General features: G+C 44.3%; 4 protein-coding genes across 6 annotated transcripts; 2 read left to right on the forward strand and 2 right to left on the reverse strand.

Annotated features, from left to right (window-relative positions):
* The first annotated feature begins 1,181 nt into the window (after positions 1-1,181).
* Positions 1,182-4,669, forward strand: LOC119553479 (transcription factor SPT20 homolog). The gene is made up of 3 exons (XM_037863888.1): positions 1,182-1,615; positions 1,695-1,871; positions 4,129-4,669. Exons 1-3 carry the CDS (start codon positions 1,325-1,327, stop codon positions 4,480-4,482), a joined length of 822 nt encoding a protein of 273 aa, XP_037719816.1. The 5' UTR covers positions 1,182-1,324; the 3' UTR covers positions 4,483-4,669.
* Positions 4,670-4,882: 213 nt separating this feature from the next.
* On the reverse strand, positions 4,883-8,357 carry LOC119554012 (putative mediator of RNA polymerase II transcription subunit 26). Of its 2 annotated transcripts, XM_037864724.1 has the most exons (3): positions 7,438-8,347; positions 6,512-6,632; positions 4,883-6,433 (listed from the first exon to the last, which is right to left on the reverse strand). In XM_037864724.1, the coding sequence occupies exons 1-3, from the start codon at positions 8,202-8,204 to the stop codon at positions 6,365-6,367; spliced, it is 957 nt and encodes a 318-aa protein (XP_037720652.1). In that variant the 5' UTR covers positions 8,205-8,347; the 3' UTR covers positions 4,883-6,364. The 2 variants fall into 2 exon arrangements, with proteins under 2 accessions (XP_037720652.1, XP_037720653.1); XM_037864725.1 differs by lacking the exons at positions 4,883-6,433; positions 6,512-6,632 and adding an exon at positions 6,667-6,685 and having other exon boundaries at positions 7,438-8,357.
* A 492-nt stretch (positions 8,358-8,849) lies between these two features.
* LOC119554010 (peroxisomal targeting signal 2 receptor) lies at positions 8,850-13,230 on the forward strand. 2 transcript variants are annotated; one of them, XM_037864723.1, is made up of 4 exons: positions 8,850-8,917; positions 11,437-11,546; positions 11,613-12,359; positions 12,795-13,230. In XM_037864723.1, exons 2-4 carry the CDS (start codon positions 11,455-11,457, stop codon positions 12,967-12,969), a joined length of 1,014 nt encoding a protein of 337 aa, XP_037720651.1. In that variant the 5' UTR covers positions 8,850-8,917; positions 11,437-11,454; the 3' UTR covers positions 12,970-13,230. The 2 variants fall into 2 exon arrangements, with proteins under 2 accessions (XP_037720651.1, XP_037720650.1); XM_037864722.1 differs by lacking the exon at positions 8,850-8,917 and adding an exon at positions 11,107-11,240.
* On the reverse strand, positions 8,931-10,596 carry LOC119554009 (phosrestin-1). The gene is made up of 3 exons (XM_037864721.1): positions 9,655-10,596; positions 9,389-9,583; positions 8,931-9,328 (listed from the first exon to the last, which is right to left on the reverse strand). Exons 1-3 carry the CDS (start codon positions 10,508-10,510, stop codon positions 9,174-9,176), a joined length of 1,206 nt encoding a protein of 401 aa, XP_037720649.1. The 5' UTR covers positions 10,511-10,596; the 3' UTR covers positions 8,931-9,173.
* Positions 13,231-15,900: the final 2,670 nt, after the last annotated feature.

The raw sequence follows: 15,900 nt of genomic DNA on the forward strand, positions 1-15,900 counted from the left end.
ATTGTAATCGCATCGACGTCTCAAATATCAAATTCGGAGGAGGACTTATGGGGGTTTAATGACACGATCACATGATCGTATGGGAGTGCAGAAAAAGATTTGGCAATCGGCGACATCGAAGATCGCTTGAACCCATTCAACCGCAACGCGAACGCAACGCCAGATTCAGATTCAGATAGATAGGTAGATAGATACACCGAAAACAGAGATTGTAAATATAAAATAAGATCAATCTTAACTCCTCATCCAATTAATATTAATTTACATCAAAATTATATTTGGAATATCAAACATTTTGTATGTCTATAAATTCAAATGGAAAGGAATTATGTCAAGTATCTTTTTGTGTGTGAATGCTCTCAAAATTCTTAACTTACTTATTCGAGAAAATGCGTTCTTGATATCAAGACGAAAGTACTCTCCAGTTTTTTTGCGAGATTAATTGTATAGAATGTTAGATTTTTATTTAAAGAACTTAATATTTTGTCAGACTTGGTTAACTTTTAAGTTTTTTTCTGAGTGTTAGTACTCACGGATAGATGGATGGCTACATAGTTGGGCGCCAATGAAAAACGTTTACGGCTATTTGGGTCACAAACAATGGAGGCGGCTCTGCACTTGTTGGGTTCGATTTTTGACTCGGGTGTGGCTCTCCTCCGATCGCATTGACCTCTTCTTCGAGAGTCTAGCGATTAATTGGGCATGATTATCTAATGGGAAGTCATCAAGATTCCATTGCATGGCATCAGTTGTAAATATTTTAGAGGAGTCAACCGCTATGTAATTTATTGCATTGCATGAAGTATAGGTGGTATAAAGGTGCTGCAGTGACAGATTCGGGAAAGTTTTCAAGCGCCTCCCTTTTGGTGTTAATCAGCTGCCTCTCTGTTAGCCAAGTTAACAGCTGTTGACCGAGATCACGTAGGGTTACACAAAAAACCTTTAACAATGGCCCAGGTCGAGGGTAGAGGAACTTTAACTATGATTTAAACGGAAGTTACAGTTTGGGGGGGCTTTGGGGCTTAGCCACCCAAAAAACAGCTGTTGTAAATCAGCCAAGAGAGTAGCACTATGGCCAAAAGAGAGTGAGAGAGGCTAGTAGTTGTGTAGTAGTTGCCGCTCCACGTCTGTCGATATAAAAGTGCAATTTGGGTCCGCAGCCAGCGCAGATACAATTGTGGCTCCGCCGAGGTTTCATTTGCAGTTAGAGTTTGAATTTGAACTTAAGTGTACGCGTGTCGTTGGCAGAGTGTGATCTAACGTCCAGTACAGCAGCAGCAGCATCCAGTAAACCAGCAGAAACATCCAGCAACCCAGCAGCAACATGCAACTCCTGCTCGTGGCGGCCTCTTTGGCGATTTTCGGTCTTGTCAGCGGACAACAGGGCGTGGACCCCGCCTACTTGCGGCAGTACTACCAGCAATTGCAACACCAGCAGCAGCAACAACATGCCCAGCCCAACGATGGCACGCCCATTTTCGAGCAGAATTCGGAGCAAACGCAGCAGTATGTCAGTGCCGGCCAGCAGATCAGGATCAAGGATACGGTGGCCGAGCAAATCCGGAACCAGCAGCAGCAGCAGGGATATGTGGCGCCTGCGGTGAGGGACTACCAGGTGGGTTTCCCTGCTTATTCATTTGATTCTCATCTACATATTGGATATATTCTATATATTCTATGTATCCTTTATTTAGCAATACCAGGCCCAGCCGCAACAGTCCGCCTACCGGCCACCTGCCCAGGCTGCTCCTCAGCCACCTCGGAGGATCCAGCAGCCCTCGTACCAGGCACCCTCCACCTCGATCCTCGGATCCAAGGGACAGCACAAGCTGTCGCTCCAGCAGCAGCAGGAGGAGGAGGAATACGATGACGTAAGTTTTGGAATACACAGATAAATATTTAGCCAATTTTACGAGGAACTTGAACCAGTTTTAATAGAGTTTTTCATAAAAAAAGCATAATAGGTTAAGTGTTTTAGTTCGTTCAAACTTAAAAAAAGTATAGAAAGCGTAATAATTTAAATTCCCTAATTTATTTTAAAACATATCATATTTAGCTATTTTTGTGAGAAATGTGTTTCAGTTTCAGTTGAGTTAAAAAGCAAATTAAAAGGTTAGTAGTAGGTGTGTTTGAGAAATTTTGGGGTACATTTAATAAGAAATTATTTGTATACATGCCAAATAACCCATTAACAATAATAGCATCATTTAAGTTGATACATTAGTATCAAAATGAAAACGATTCTCTTTTTACGGTGCAGAGATAGAGATAGAGTTTGAACTGCCAGTCAAGTGGGACTTTCGCGCACTTTCCTTTTCGCTTCATTGCAGCACCAACTGCAGCAGCAACAGCAACAACAGCAACATTCACAACAGCAACAGATACAACAGCAACATAATTACAATTGAAGCATGCAATGGCATTGGGGATGGTTCGGGGGAGGGAACTGTGACTTGGGGTTCATTAACCACACTCGGCAACAGTTACAGTGTGGATTTGGCCATGGCCATATGTGTGTGCCTCGCATTGTGCATGTTCATTGGCCCGGGTTCGCTCCTGGTCCGGTCCGCTTGGCCACTTAGCCATCGGCGATTGTTTATGGCCTTTGCATGCGGAAGCTGGCGAATATCCGTTACCAAAGTGACCATAATCCATCAGCCTTAATGCCGCAGAGAGCTAACGAGATGGGGTTAAGGTGCTCAGATGGCGTGTCATCACTTAGCCACTTAAAAATGATGGCCATGACAGGATGGGATGGGTCTTGAATAATATTAAAAGCCAAGAAAAATATTAGTGGTTTTTCATCTCCATGAAATTAAAATGGGAAAGATTAGAAAGCAATAAAAAACATGACATTTATATATTGCAGTTATTTCAACGTATTAAAGCACCTCATATTGAAACCCATATTTTAAGGCTCATAAAATTAACATAGCCGCAAAGGTTCCATTAACAAGTTACACCACATTTTCTGCCTTCGATGGTCATAAAAGTGACACTGCCGTTGGCCATTACATTCTCCGCCAGACAATCACTTTCAAATGCAACCCATATACCCCAATGAGAACCCCCTGCCCCAAAAGATCTGCAGTTTCGAGCCCAATTCCCACAATTCCAAACAATGACTTTCAATGGACATTGCACGCATTAGAACCGGCTTGCAAACTGGCTTTGCCTTTCCAATTTTTGGCTTGCAGTTCTTTTTTTTAGGCCACGTCAGGCCCAAAGGCCTTATGAAGAACGAGGGGATCGAAATGCCACGCCTATAAGCCACGTTCTTCGGATTACCTTAACCCAGTTGGCAATGTTCTTTGATCAGATTGTCTTGGCCAACTGAAGGTCTTTTCGCTGCCACTGCATCCTCACAAAAAAGTGGGGAAATCGACAACCTTGTGCATAAATTATCCAAAGCCTCGAGCTTGTTTTTATGGGTGGTACTTCTACCGCCTGGTTGCATAATCATAATCCGCCGTCATCGGATCGATCGTGTGATCTGCTGCAACGGCTCTTTGATTTCGTGCGCTCGGACCATTAAAATATGCAAGCGGGTCCAAATTACTTTCACTTGTGCGTGATCTGGGACTCGGAGTTACAGCCTACGCGCATGCGCCTGCGGTGGTGACGTAACCACCGTCTGGACACGTTTTTTTGGGCCAGCCAGCCACGTAAGTGGGTCAGCGCTAAGGTGCAGTACGCATTTGAAGTCCCAATCGAACCCCCAGCCACAAAGTGCTTAAATAAGATATTATTTTTTTAAAGATATCTTATTTCTAACCTTTTTTCTCTATAATTATATTTTCACAAAGATCCTATTATTATCATCGATCTTATTATTATTATTGTTAACTGAAAGCTAAGAGGGGTTTTTAATGTGGAGCTATATCAACACAAGGCCTTAAAATCAACTATATTAGTCGATAAGTTAATTTTTTTATGCACTTCAGTTTCTTTAGCTTAGATAATAAGTAACAGTTTTATTACATTAGTTATATCTTATTTAGTGTTTTAGATTTATGCTGATCTTAGGTTAAATATTATTTTAAATTCTGTCGAAACATATTTTCCACAAAATCAGTTAAAATTGTTCTTAAAACTGATCTTACCTTCTTTTTTTTAACATTTTTACAGCAAAACTCCTCGTACCAGTTTGGATTCGATGTGAAAGATGACGAGTTCACTAACTACCAGAACCGCAAGGAGATTCGCGATGGTTCGGTCATTAAGGGCAGTTACTCGGTGGTGGATTCCGATGGCTTCATCCGCACCGTCAAGTACACGGCTGACCCCAAGGAGGGATTCAAGGCCGAGGTCATCCGCGAGCCCACCGACATCGTGGTGAAGATCCCCACTCCCCCGCCGCCGACGCAGCTGCTCCGCGCTGGAGGCCACAAGGCCCAGCAGGAGTACAGCTCCGGTCCCAGCAAGCAGCAGTACCAGCACCAGCAGCAGCAGCAGCCGCAGTACCACCAGTACCACCAGTAGGGGACTCGATCGGACCAGATCGCAGGCTCTTCTCGAAACACTCTTGAAAGTTCCGCAAGTCCATGTAGTTTGTAAATATGCCGAGACTCGATTGGCACGAGATTATAACATTATTCTATTTTATGTCATTCATTTAGGTTCGACTTTCTTGTTTAGAATATTAAATTAAAAATTTTGAAAAGACTAACATGTGTTATTATTTATTTATTAATTGATTTTGGAATTTGGAAACAAAATCTGGAATGTTATTATCATAGTTGAATGTATAAAGGTTCCTAAGTATTGGCATTTAAATGTAGAATATTTTTGATTCTTATGACCTTTTCTAACAAAAAAACTAGCTTAAATTCGGAATCGAAAAAAAATATGGTTCAATATAATTTTTTGACAATTTTAAATTTCTTAGTCGATTATAATGTTAATTCTTTGGTTCTATTTTCAAACAAATCTGTGGCACCAAAAAGGAAATATTCTAAGGTCTCCCTCACATTATTTTAAAATTGCTAAATGCCTTTACCACCCCTCTGCTATAACACCTTCTCAGTTTCCTGGAGTTGAAATATTTGAAGACCAGCTGAGTCTCGCCCGAATGTCCAAATTGAGGTCACACCGATGTCTGTCGGCTCGAAGGTAAACAAATTTTATTTGCGTATAAATCAATGCCTTAACCTAACCCCCGAGCAATTGGCAAAGCTCATAAAGGACGAGGGCCAAGATCCCAGAGACATTCGAAGAAGATCTAAGGACAACCCGTTCGTTCAGTTGCTGACAAAGGCCATCTAATGGGAGTTCCCACCAGAAGCCGTGGATCGTGGTCACCGAAGACACGGATTTGGAATTGGACTCGGACAACCCGGCTGGACCGGTCAGACCGGTTGTCCTTTTGGGAACTTCTAACTCACGCCACACCAAAAGCAATCGCAATCGCATCGCAGTCGCATCCAGTGTCCTTCTGCAGTGTCCTTGCATAAATTAGACGAGAATGTGTGAGAACTTTGAGGAGACGAATATCCCTTGCTTTGATGACCTTATCGCCCAAGAAGACAAGAAGAAGAATCCAAGACCGGCGATTACGAACCGGTTCTGGACAGTCTGGAGGTGAGATGACTGTGTATATGACTGACAGCCAGGGCCGATCGCTTCGCTAATGACCCGCATAGCGCAAAGGTCAAAGGGCAACCCCGGCCCAAGCTGCAACCCATTTACATAACCCTATTGATCTGGTCTGCTGTAAGGATCCCGAACATGTGCATGGTCATTCGGGCCCAAGATATAGACAAACAACTGGACACTAGGCCTGGCCGCCGGGCATTTGTGTCATTTGTTCGTCCGACTTGGAGGAGATATGCAAATGAGAGGCGAATGCAACCCCCGAGGTTACAAGAAAGTTACAGGACAGTCAAGACCCTAAAGTCTTCAACCCCTTCTTCCCGTTCCTTGGCAGACCCATTTACATATCCGACCCGCATGATGGACCGACTGTCTTGTGCTGTCCTGTAACCAAGTAACTGCAGGACATTCAGGTCACTGCCCAGAACCAGTTTCCAGCCAAAGGATGGCCCGTCGCCAGTTGACCTTTTTGGATGGCCCATTGCCCGCGAACTTGTGTAACCGGTTGGACAGTCCACTTTTCCGAAGCGGCGTGAGAAAATCTCTAAGATGACCCAAGACAAGATGAGGAGATGAAAAGGAAGCTGCAATTCCTACATTCGTATGCTAATCTTTTGCAGTGCTCGTCCAAATTTCACGCCAAATCATTGCCCTTAAATAAATAATACGCCAAAATTATGAAAAGTCACGATTTATGCGAGTTCTGATGGGTATGTACAGAGAGTGGGGGAAGGAAAGGCAATGGAAGGGGTATGCAAATCAGGGTCTGATCCTAGAGTTTTCCTTGCGCCATGTCCCAGCGGTGCTCGCCGTGGCCTCCTTGACGATCTGTCCAAATCACCTAAGTCCGTTAAGAGTTTGGGAGGGAAAAAGCCTGGAGAATTATCTGGAAATTTATTAAGATTGTTCTTAAGCTCACCTCGCCCTTGTAGCGGTTCGTGCCTCGTTGGGACTCAAATCGTTTTTCCTGCGCCTTTGGATGCTTGAGGACGTGGCCGTGACTCCGAGAATTGGGACCATCAAACCGCATGAAAATATCACTAGATTCGGAGATGTAAATTAAGACGTCGGAGCTTGTTGTTTATGGAGCTACCTTAGATTTTAAAAATTCAAATTTGCTGTGCATTTTAATAAAGACAATACATTTTTGCATGTGCAGTAAACGCTCAAAAGCAATTATCAGCTACGCTACTTAAAATCAAATCAGGATGTAATTGAGCTTACTTAATTCTTTTTTTCAATTAAGGCGATAGGCGTTATAAAGCAACCACCACCATTTTGTCCAAATATTTTATACACTTTTCACCCTTTTTTCCTTTTACAATTTTCCTACTTAAAATGATTGAGGGAAGTAATTGTAAAGTGTGTATAATTGCGTGTATGCATGTATTAAACAACCACCATTTTCAATCAGGAAAATCTTATACATTTTATATAAAATTTAGCTACCACTTTTTTCACGTAATAATTTTAGTCAGTTTTCTTTGGAAATTGCGTGAGTTTTAATTTTGGACAAGATGTGTTTAATAGGGGTGAGTGATTTTAAGCATGAAGTGAACACAAAAAACTCTTGATACACTTTGAATTACTAAAATTTTTTTAAAAAAAAAACCCTAATTTTTAAAATAATAAGTTGATATTCAATAATATGAATTTTATATATTCTACAATATCAGAGCTCTAGCATTCATAAGAAATAAACCGATATGAATACCAAAATATAAATTTTGAAAGACAAGCTAACATTCATTCTCATTGATATTAATATTGTTTATTTTTGGGTGTGTATATTCCTAAATTCTGTATGATAAACTTTTTACCCTTTATCCCACCCAATTTTCTTACTGAAAGTATTTGGTTTCCTTGGTTTCGGCTACATCCGTGTCCAGATCTTTGGCAAACCTCCTGGGTCGTTCGGTCTGGACATTCTGCGAGGGTTGCTGCTGCTGTTCCTGCAATCTGGCGATCCGAGGTGGAATCACATGTAGCACATCGCTGGTGAAGAGAGCCGGTGGCACATTGTAGAGTTGCTGCTGTTGCAAGTGTTGCTGCTGCAAGTGTTGTTGTTGCTGCTGCAAGTGTTGCTGTTGCTGTTGGTGCTGCAATTGCTGTTGCTCCTCGACGCGGCGTTGAGGTTGAGGTTGCTGCAGGGAGACCCTCTGCACCGGCAGATAGTTCCCCTCATAACGATACTTGGCCAACTCGGCATGTGGAGCAATGGTCCTCTGCTGATACTGGACACTCTGTTGCGGATAGAGGGGCGGAAGGGGCGGGGCTGGGGCGGGCAACTGTTGCTGCTGGTACTCCAAGGCCAAGGGCTGATAGGTGGGTCGGTAGTTGACCAGCTGGAAGTGCGGTGTCTGCTGTTGGAAGTGAATCGCCGGGGGAGCAGCTGCAACTGGACTATAGCCAGCCACATAGGGCGTAGTTGCTGCTGCATACTCAAATCTCCTCAGACGCGGTGCATCATTGTACAACTGCCTGGGGTGATAGAACAAATGCTGCTGATGTTGCAACATCGCCGGCGACACGAGCAACATGAATTGCACTAGCAACACTTGCATCCTCAGCTGTCTTAGCACTCCGAATAACTTTCCCATTGGCAGCTCCATCGCGTTGCACTCTCGTCAAATTTGTGGCAGCATTTTGACAACAACATAGCCATTTATAGTTGGCCACTTTTCGGGGGCTTGGTTGTCGGTGGCCCAAAGCCGGAAGTCACTTGCCCAGCAGTCAGCGGTGTGTGAAATCGATCGATGTTGCCCCGGATTGTGCAATGCTCCAACGGTCAGCTAGAGGGCTTATATAAGACTAGCTACAAAAAACTGAAAACCAAAATAGGGAAGAAATGAATGAAATCAGCGAGTCTGACGAAGATGAGACCTAGAATTAGAAATAGAGGCAGCTGACGGCCTTAGCCCATCATCAAGGTCAAAGCTTGGCTATTTAGCATATAAAAAGTTTCCGCAATTTGATTGTCAACATCTGTTTACAAAACTTCCTTTGACCGTTAGAGCCGGCCATATCCAGTTCCAGTTCATCCTGATTGGTTGAGCACATATCCTTTCAGCCTGTTGCTTCTTTCAGGGGGTTGAAAGCCTCGCATGTGACCTATAAGCAGTGGGCTTTTCAACCCCTTGTCAACGCGAATAAACGAATCACCCCTAAAATCCAAGCAACAAGATACTTCCTCGTCGATCTACGCAGCTAAGCAGTTCATTCGACTTCTGAAGTTGAAACCCACAGCACCACCAAGAACACTACTAACTCTACCAAACTCCTCACCAAAAACCCATTTGGATACTCCATTGCAACCAGAGAAAAGGTGAGTCTTGATAGCCATAACACATTTATAATATAAGGACACGAGGTCGATTCAACACTTCAACATGCATATGTACGGGTACAAACTCCAGATCCACCAAAGTTATAGACTATAGATACGGTTATAATACAAAGATTGTGGCCTCCACGAGAGACTGCTGCAACAAGTTTTCAGTGCTTTCGATTCGGATCAATTCGGTTCTGTTCGGTTCACAACAAAGCTAGAAGAAGGATTCCAGAGATAAGAGATCGGTGGCTTAGTCGGCCATGTTGACGTTGTTCATGCGCATCTTGGCAAAGTCCTCAAACACAATGTTGTCATCGTCGTCCTGGTAATAGCCCTTGACATTGCGGTGCTGCTCGATGGACTTCATCTTCTTCATGGCGTTCGAGCGCTTCTTCTCGATGGTTCCTAGACCATTATCAAGGCGATTATATGGGGGTTATTAGAGAGCTATTATATAGGGCTTACCAGGTGCCGGTTGGAGCAGTTTGAAGGGCACATCCGTCTGCATTTCTCCGCCCAGAGTGCCGCAGTTAAGCTTGATGCGCACCGAGTACGAGATGACAATACCACAGGCATCTCCCGTGGACTTGCCCTCCTGCACCATGGTGGATGAGGCCAGGTTGACGTCCTCGTCCTTCAAGTGTCCATCCAGGGCAATACCTGAGGTTAAGAAAATGGATATCCCCCAGTTAGAAACCTGTAAATACCTCGTATTTCAACCATTATCCCACCATGACGATCCTTGTTGTTGGCCGCCAGGGGAATCAGGTAGAAGGTCTTAGTCAGATTGGCGCCCGGGGTAATGGGGCAGCCCTCCTTGGTCTCCAGCTGGGCCACGTGCTTGCTGAACTGGGCATTCACCATGGTGATCTCGGTGTGCTGCACAATGAAGCACTTGATGCTCTTCACCGACTTCTTCGAGTTATTCGAAACCTGAACGGTGGCTGCCGTCTTTTCGCCATGGTAGTAGATCTCCCGGTCCAGCGTGACCTCCAGGCTAATCTTGCCATTCGAGAAGGTGAATCCCTTGCTGACCAGCGAGCTGGGCAGTCGCTGGCCGCGATTGAGGGGAGCATACTGGAGCTTCTTGATCACCAGACTGACCATGCTGCGCTTGTGCTGGCGATCGTCCTCGGAGTCGCCCACAAAGGCCCGGATGGTGTACTCCACGCCCAGGGGCTTGCCATTGTCATCGCCCTCCTGCTGCAGGGTCACCGAACTGGGCGAGTTGGGCGGGAAGTGGAAGGTGAAGGGGTGGGCATTGCAGCCCAGTTTTCGCACTAGCTTCTCCTGCATCGGAGTCATCTCCATGTTGGGATTGGTCATTGGAACGATCTGCTCCCGGGAGAGGATCAGTTCCTTGGAGAACTTCACTCCCATGACCTCGTCTTCCTCGCGGCCATAGCGATAGGTGGTGGCCAGTTGGCCAAAGACCTTCCTGTTCTTCAGATAGTCCGGCTCCACCACAATAACCCCATCGACGGGATCGCAATAGTCCAGATGGTCAATAAAGTCGCGGCGGCCCAGATAGAAGGTGACCTTGCCGTTGGGCGTGGCCTTCTTGAAGACCTTCACGGATACAACCATTGTGGATAAACTTAAGTTCCTGGGTTCCTGGCTTCCTGGTTAATGAAACTTTGGTTCGATGCGCGTTATAGAGTTTTCCGTTCGGCGGAGGAAAATGCGAAACCCAAGTGCCGTGCAACCTGCTTATATACCTTTCTGTTGGCCCTGTCCGTGGGTCTTCTTCATTCTGGCCACTAACTGGATTTGCGCGTTATGCAGTTGTTCGCTGGACATGACAAAAAATAGAAAAAACCGATAGATAGAAAACTGCAAGCAAGCTGCTTCTGGGGGTTGGTCTATTTTTCTGCGCAGTTTGCCACTTGCCCGAGCAAATTGGCTAATGTCAAGTATTTTCCCATTACGACCTAGTGCGAGGTCATCTGGCCAACTGTTGAATAATTGGGAGGCGACTCGATGTGGGATTAGCATTTGATTCGGTTTTACCGGGTTGTTATCAGTCCGGAAAGTCTTGCTCTTTTTAGCCAATCGCTTGCCATAGACATCGGCAGGGGAAGCCCTAAAAGTTTTAATTTTGTTATGGATCAAACGTCGATATATTGATTTGTCTGTCAGGGCTTAGTTGTGGGTTGAATCGTACACCTTATTTATGAAAGAATGAATTTCGTAAAATGTCATGCTAAAAATGTAGTGAATCCATAAGAAACATGTGTTATTCCGCATGTATTTAATTTAATTCAGAATAAGTAGATTTAAAGTAAATATAACAAGAATGATGATGAACACTATTTAGGTAACATTGTTATTTTATTAGAACTATTTTTTAGGACTTTTTATGATTGGATCTATGATTATTGGATTATTCATTTATATAGGACTTAATATACAATGCTGGATACAGTTTTAGCCAAAGTTACAGTTTTTAAAATTATTTAATTTGTGGCTTATTTTATTTATTAATCTTAATGAATTTATTTATATCTTTACAGTTGAGAGTTGAAACCAAAATGCAGACTCAGACACACACCACCACAGATCGACATGGCTATAGTCTGCGCTTTTCGCCCTTCGAGGCTAACTATTTGCTGCTAGCTACAAGGTGAGACCACCCATAACCCATTATCCTAAACCATAAATTAACATTATACCATTTATCAATCCGCAGCCAATTGTACGGTCTTGCTGGAGGTGGTTCTCTCTTTCTGCTCGAACAGAACTCCAACGCAGCCTCTTCCGACGTCCAGAACCTCGGGGAGCTGTGCCGTCTGGAGTGGTCCGATGGACTGTTTGACGTCGCCTGGTGCCCCTATGCCCCCGACATCGCGGCCACCGCCTCCGGAGATGGATCGCTCCAGATCTGGTGCGGATTGGACGGCGAATCGGCGGCCAACCAGCAGACGCCCAAGCAGCCGCTGATCTGCCTGCAGGAGCACAAGAACGAGGTCTACAGCCTGGACTGGGGCGAGAAGTGGAACTACCACACCCTGCTCTCGGCCAGCTGGGATTGCACTCTGAAATTGTGGGACTGCAACAGACAGAGCTCCATCACCACCTTTGTGGGCCACAGCGATCTGATCTACGGGGCCAAGTTCTCGCCCCTGATCGCCAATCTGTTTGCTAGCGTGAGTACCGATGGACATCTTAACTTATGGAATTCTCTTGATTTTGCAGGTAAACCCCTGATGAGCATCGAGGCGCATGCGAGCGAGGCACTTTCCTGCGACTGGTCGCACTTCGATCGGAATGTCCTGGTCACTGGAGGATCGGATGGCTTGATTCGGGGATGGGATCTGCGCAAGATGAGGACCCACGTCTTTGAGCTGTACTCCGGGGAATTTGCAGTGCGTCGATTGGCCTGTTCGCCGCACTCGGCAGCGGTTTTGGCATCCGCTAACTATGACTTTACAACAAGGTAAGTGGGGGTTAAAAGGTTGTCTATAGGATGGGGGATCAATATAACTAAGAAGAATTGTTTTTAAATAGTAGGAGGCCATCCTTATACAATATCCGAACGAATGGAAACTATGTATTTCAAAATAATTTCGCTACTAGATTGATAGAGTTAACAACATCGTTAAATTTTTAGGATCATTATAATATTTTAGGGTCATAAGACCATTGCTAGACACATAGCATCACATTGGGTTAGCATTTCATGATTTTGTGAAGTTTTATTTTTAATCAAAAGGGTTGCGTGTACTTTTAAAAATTGAATCAATAGGTAGTCTAAAATTCTGCCAGAGTCATACGACCTCAAAAATGGTTCTTGGTTTTAATACAAAACTTTAATTACTCTACTCTTTCTTTTTTGCTGCAAATATCTTTAATAAGAATACTCTCTTTATAGGATTTGGAATCTGGAGCGTGGCGAGTCCGCCCAGGAGATCAATGCCCAGCACACGGAGTTTGTCTGCGGCTTGGACTGGAATCCCCACAGGACCCACCAGCTGGCCGACTGTGGATGGGACTCGTTGGCCAACGTTTATACCCCACAGTGTCTTAGCGGCGAGCTGGCCGTCTAGGGTATCACTGGGCATGCCCGCAACTGGAAACTCTGGAACTGGTACTCCCTAAATACCGAAAACACATGTGATAAGGCGCTAGTGGCGTCGAAATAGCCAGGCCTACAAACGGTGCACCGCCAGGAAGATAGCTGAGCTATACGAAATGCCTATAAGGAACTGTAAGGAACTCTAAGGATCCGGATCCGAAGACAGGGCGATGACGTGTAAATAGTTGTGTGATAAACGCTGAACGGGCGAATCCTCAAGCAGGTGCTTCAAATGTCAATAAAAGCTTACATATATTATGCGGATTATATGAATTATGTGTATGGGTTCGGTATCTGTTTTCTGCTGTTATTATGCCCTTCACAATAAATTTCTTTGCCGCTGGCTATAATTTGCACTCGGGCCCTTGTCTTAACAAGAATTTAACGGGTCTCGGAATTGGTTAGGTGGCAAAGAGTCAGCAGACGCTGACGGAGATTGACCAGGGGGATCTGGATCTGGACGTGGATGCTTTTCCGGCTGGCTTACCTCTGAAACAAACAAACACGCAATAAAGCGCTAATTTGCTGCAACGTTTTATTGCCTGACTGGAGCCCGAAATCCCTGACATTCCCGGAATTGACACAGCCAACGAGAGATGGCCCAAAGGTGTGCCAAGCGATCGCACCTTTTCGGCCGACATGGTGTGAAAAGGCAACAGCAGCAGCAGCAGCATCATTTCCTCCGATCCCTGATCCCATCCCGAATCCCCAGACCCTGATCCTGTCATTAAAGCAGACCGAGCTTTAACTGCCACTCGAGGCAAATATTTGCTTTGAAGCCAATTGGCGCTGATTTCTTCTGACAATTGGGGGCAGATCGGGAGGACCTGACTCTCGACAGCCAGCAGCAGCTGCTGACCCCCAATTATCTGCTCGCCAGTCAAGTGAAACCAAAATTGATATTAATGCCTTGTTTGTGTTAATAAAAATCGGATTTTGGGGGCCTGCGAAGTGCTGAATATATCCTTAGGCGCTGCCAGATCTTGATCTCAATATGGCACTTTATTTTATTTTAAATAATTATTTAATGAACGAGGATCGCTGAGTGTTTTAGAGTGCTTTCCGTATCAGATATTAAACAATTCTTTGCTGTTGGGTTCCATAAAATGAGATCCCCTGTACTTCAGTAAAATTCAAAAAATATATTCTTAATATAATAGTGACAATAATTTTTGGTTTTACCGAAATAAAATTTATTGCAATTTCTCACCCCATTCAGCACTCAGAAATTTCTATGGCAGCCTTGATTTGGGTTGGGCGCCATCTAGCGGCTTTATACAGTACTTTTTAAATTATACATACATCTTATATGAATTTTACATCAATTTTACTTAAGCATGCACTGCTTGAATAGAGGTATTTTTCAACTGCTTAAAAACCAGTTTTTTGAAAAAATATAAACAAGGTTAAAAATAGTTAATTTAATTATATGTTAGAAAAAAATCGTTGTAGGAGCTACCAGACCGGAAAATTGATAACTCATCTTCATACAAGACACAGAATGGATTTCACATTTATTCGAAATTAATATAATATTGCAGTTTAAGGGATAATTTTTCAATTAAGACCAAGTTGACCCGTAATTACAAATTTAAGCTTTTAGAAAATCCAAACTAAATTTAAAGAAAATGTGGAAAATGTTATTCCTATTAAATTCCTAATTTAAATATTCAGATATGGATACAAAACTAGAAGACCCATGTTGTGTTACACCCCTAGCACGATGTTTTACCGTCGTAAAACAGAAATTGGATTTAAAATTAAGGAACAATCCTGGCAATTACCCGCAGCAATTTAGTCAAAAGCCAAACAGTTGGGTAAACTATAAATTAGCGCCAAACAAAGTTGCAGGCGGCTGCTGGGCGTAGAATTGGACACTCACCGAGCTGCCTAGGCCATAACCTTGGGTTGGCCCTAACCCCACGGATCTCGTCAGTGTCAAGGCTGCGTGGAGCAGCTCGTTATAAATAAAAATAAAGAATATAAAGCAGAGAGAAGGAGTACAGCTCAACACCCAGCACGCGAGGAGGCGAACGCTTCTGCTCCGGCAGCTCCCCCGAAACTCGTACATACTTACCTCCCCGGGAGGTGGATGAGATGGAGGCTAGGGATAGGGGGACTTATCGCCAGCAGGTTCTGGATCGTGTCTCTACCTGGTTCGGCTCCGTTCTCCACTGCACGCGCCTCGCTTTCCCGTTCAGCAATTTAAATTGCCTCCACGAGCATTTTGATGGCGATCACGCGCCCCCTTTGAAATCTCGCTGCCCAATCTGCGCCATAAAGGATCCGCAGACGAGTCCCCGTTTTTGTTTCTGTTTCTATACTATACCTATACCATACCATACCATACCATACCTTCTTTTAACGACTGTCTCTGGTATTAATTTTGTTTTAACGTTTTGTTCTGAGGGCCTTAATCGTCACCGTTTCGCATCGGGCATCCTGGCGGTTCGGTTCTGGCCAGGCTAACACGTGTAGTTGGTATTTTAGACCTCCTTCGGTGCACAGTTGGCCAGGCATCATCACAGAACACACCGCAAACTAGATGCTAACGAAATGGTTTTTGGTTTATTTTCTTGATATTTCGGGATTTAAGTTTGAGTGGGCGTATCGCAAGGGCAATCTTGATAAGGAGGGCGTTCGTTTGAAAAGACAGAAGAGTGCCGGAAATAATTGTCAGGGGATGATTGCCGGCTGCTCGGGCTACCTGTCTTCACGGGGGCTAATTGAAGCGGGAATCACAGATCCTGGCTAGGGCAATTAAAAATTCAAAGAGCTCAACCAGGAAGTGGCTACCGTTAGATATGTGCTGATGGTGTGAATTTATTCACCTGGGAAGTTGGAATTTATTCATAAGGTCCTCGGGCACAGGAAACGCTTGACGAGGTGTTGAATGCCCAAG

This window comes from Drosophila subpulchrella, chromosome 3L (genome assembly GCF_014743375.2).
Source record: "Drosophila subpulchrella strain 33 F10 #4 breed RU33 chromosome 3L, RU_Dsub_v1.1 Primary Assembly, whole genome shotgun sequence".
Classification (NCBI taxonomy): Eukaryota; Metazoa; Arthropoda; class Insecta; order Diptera; family Drosophilidae; genus Drosophila; species Drosophila subpulchrella.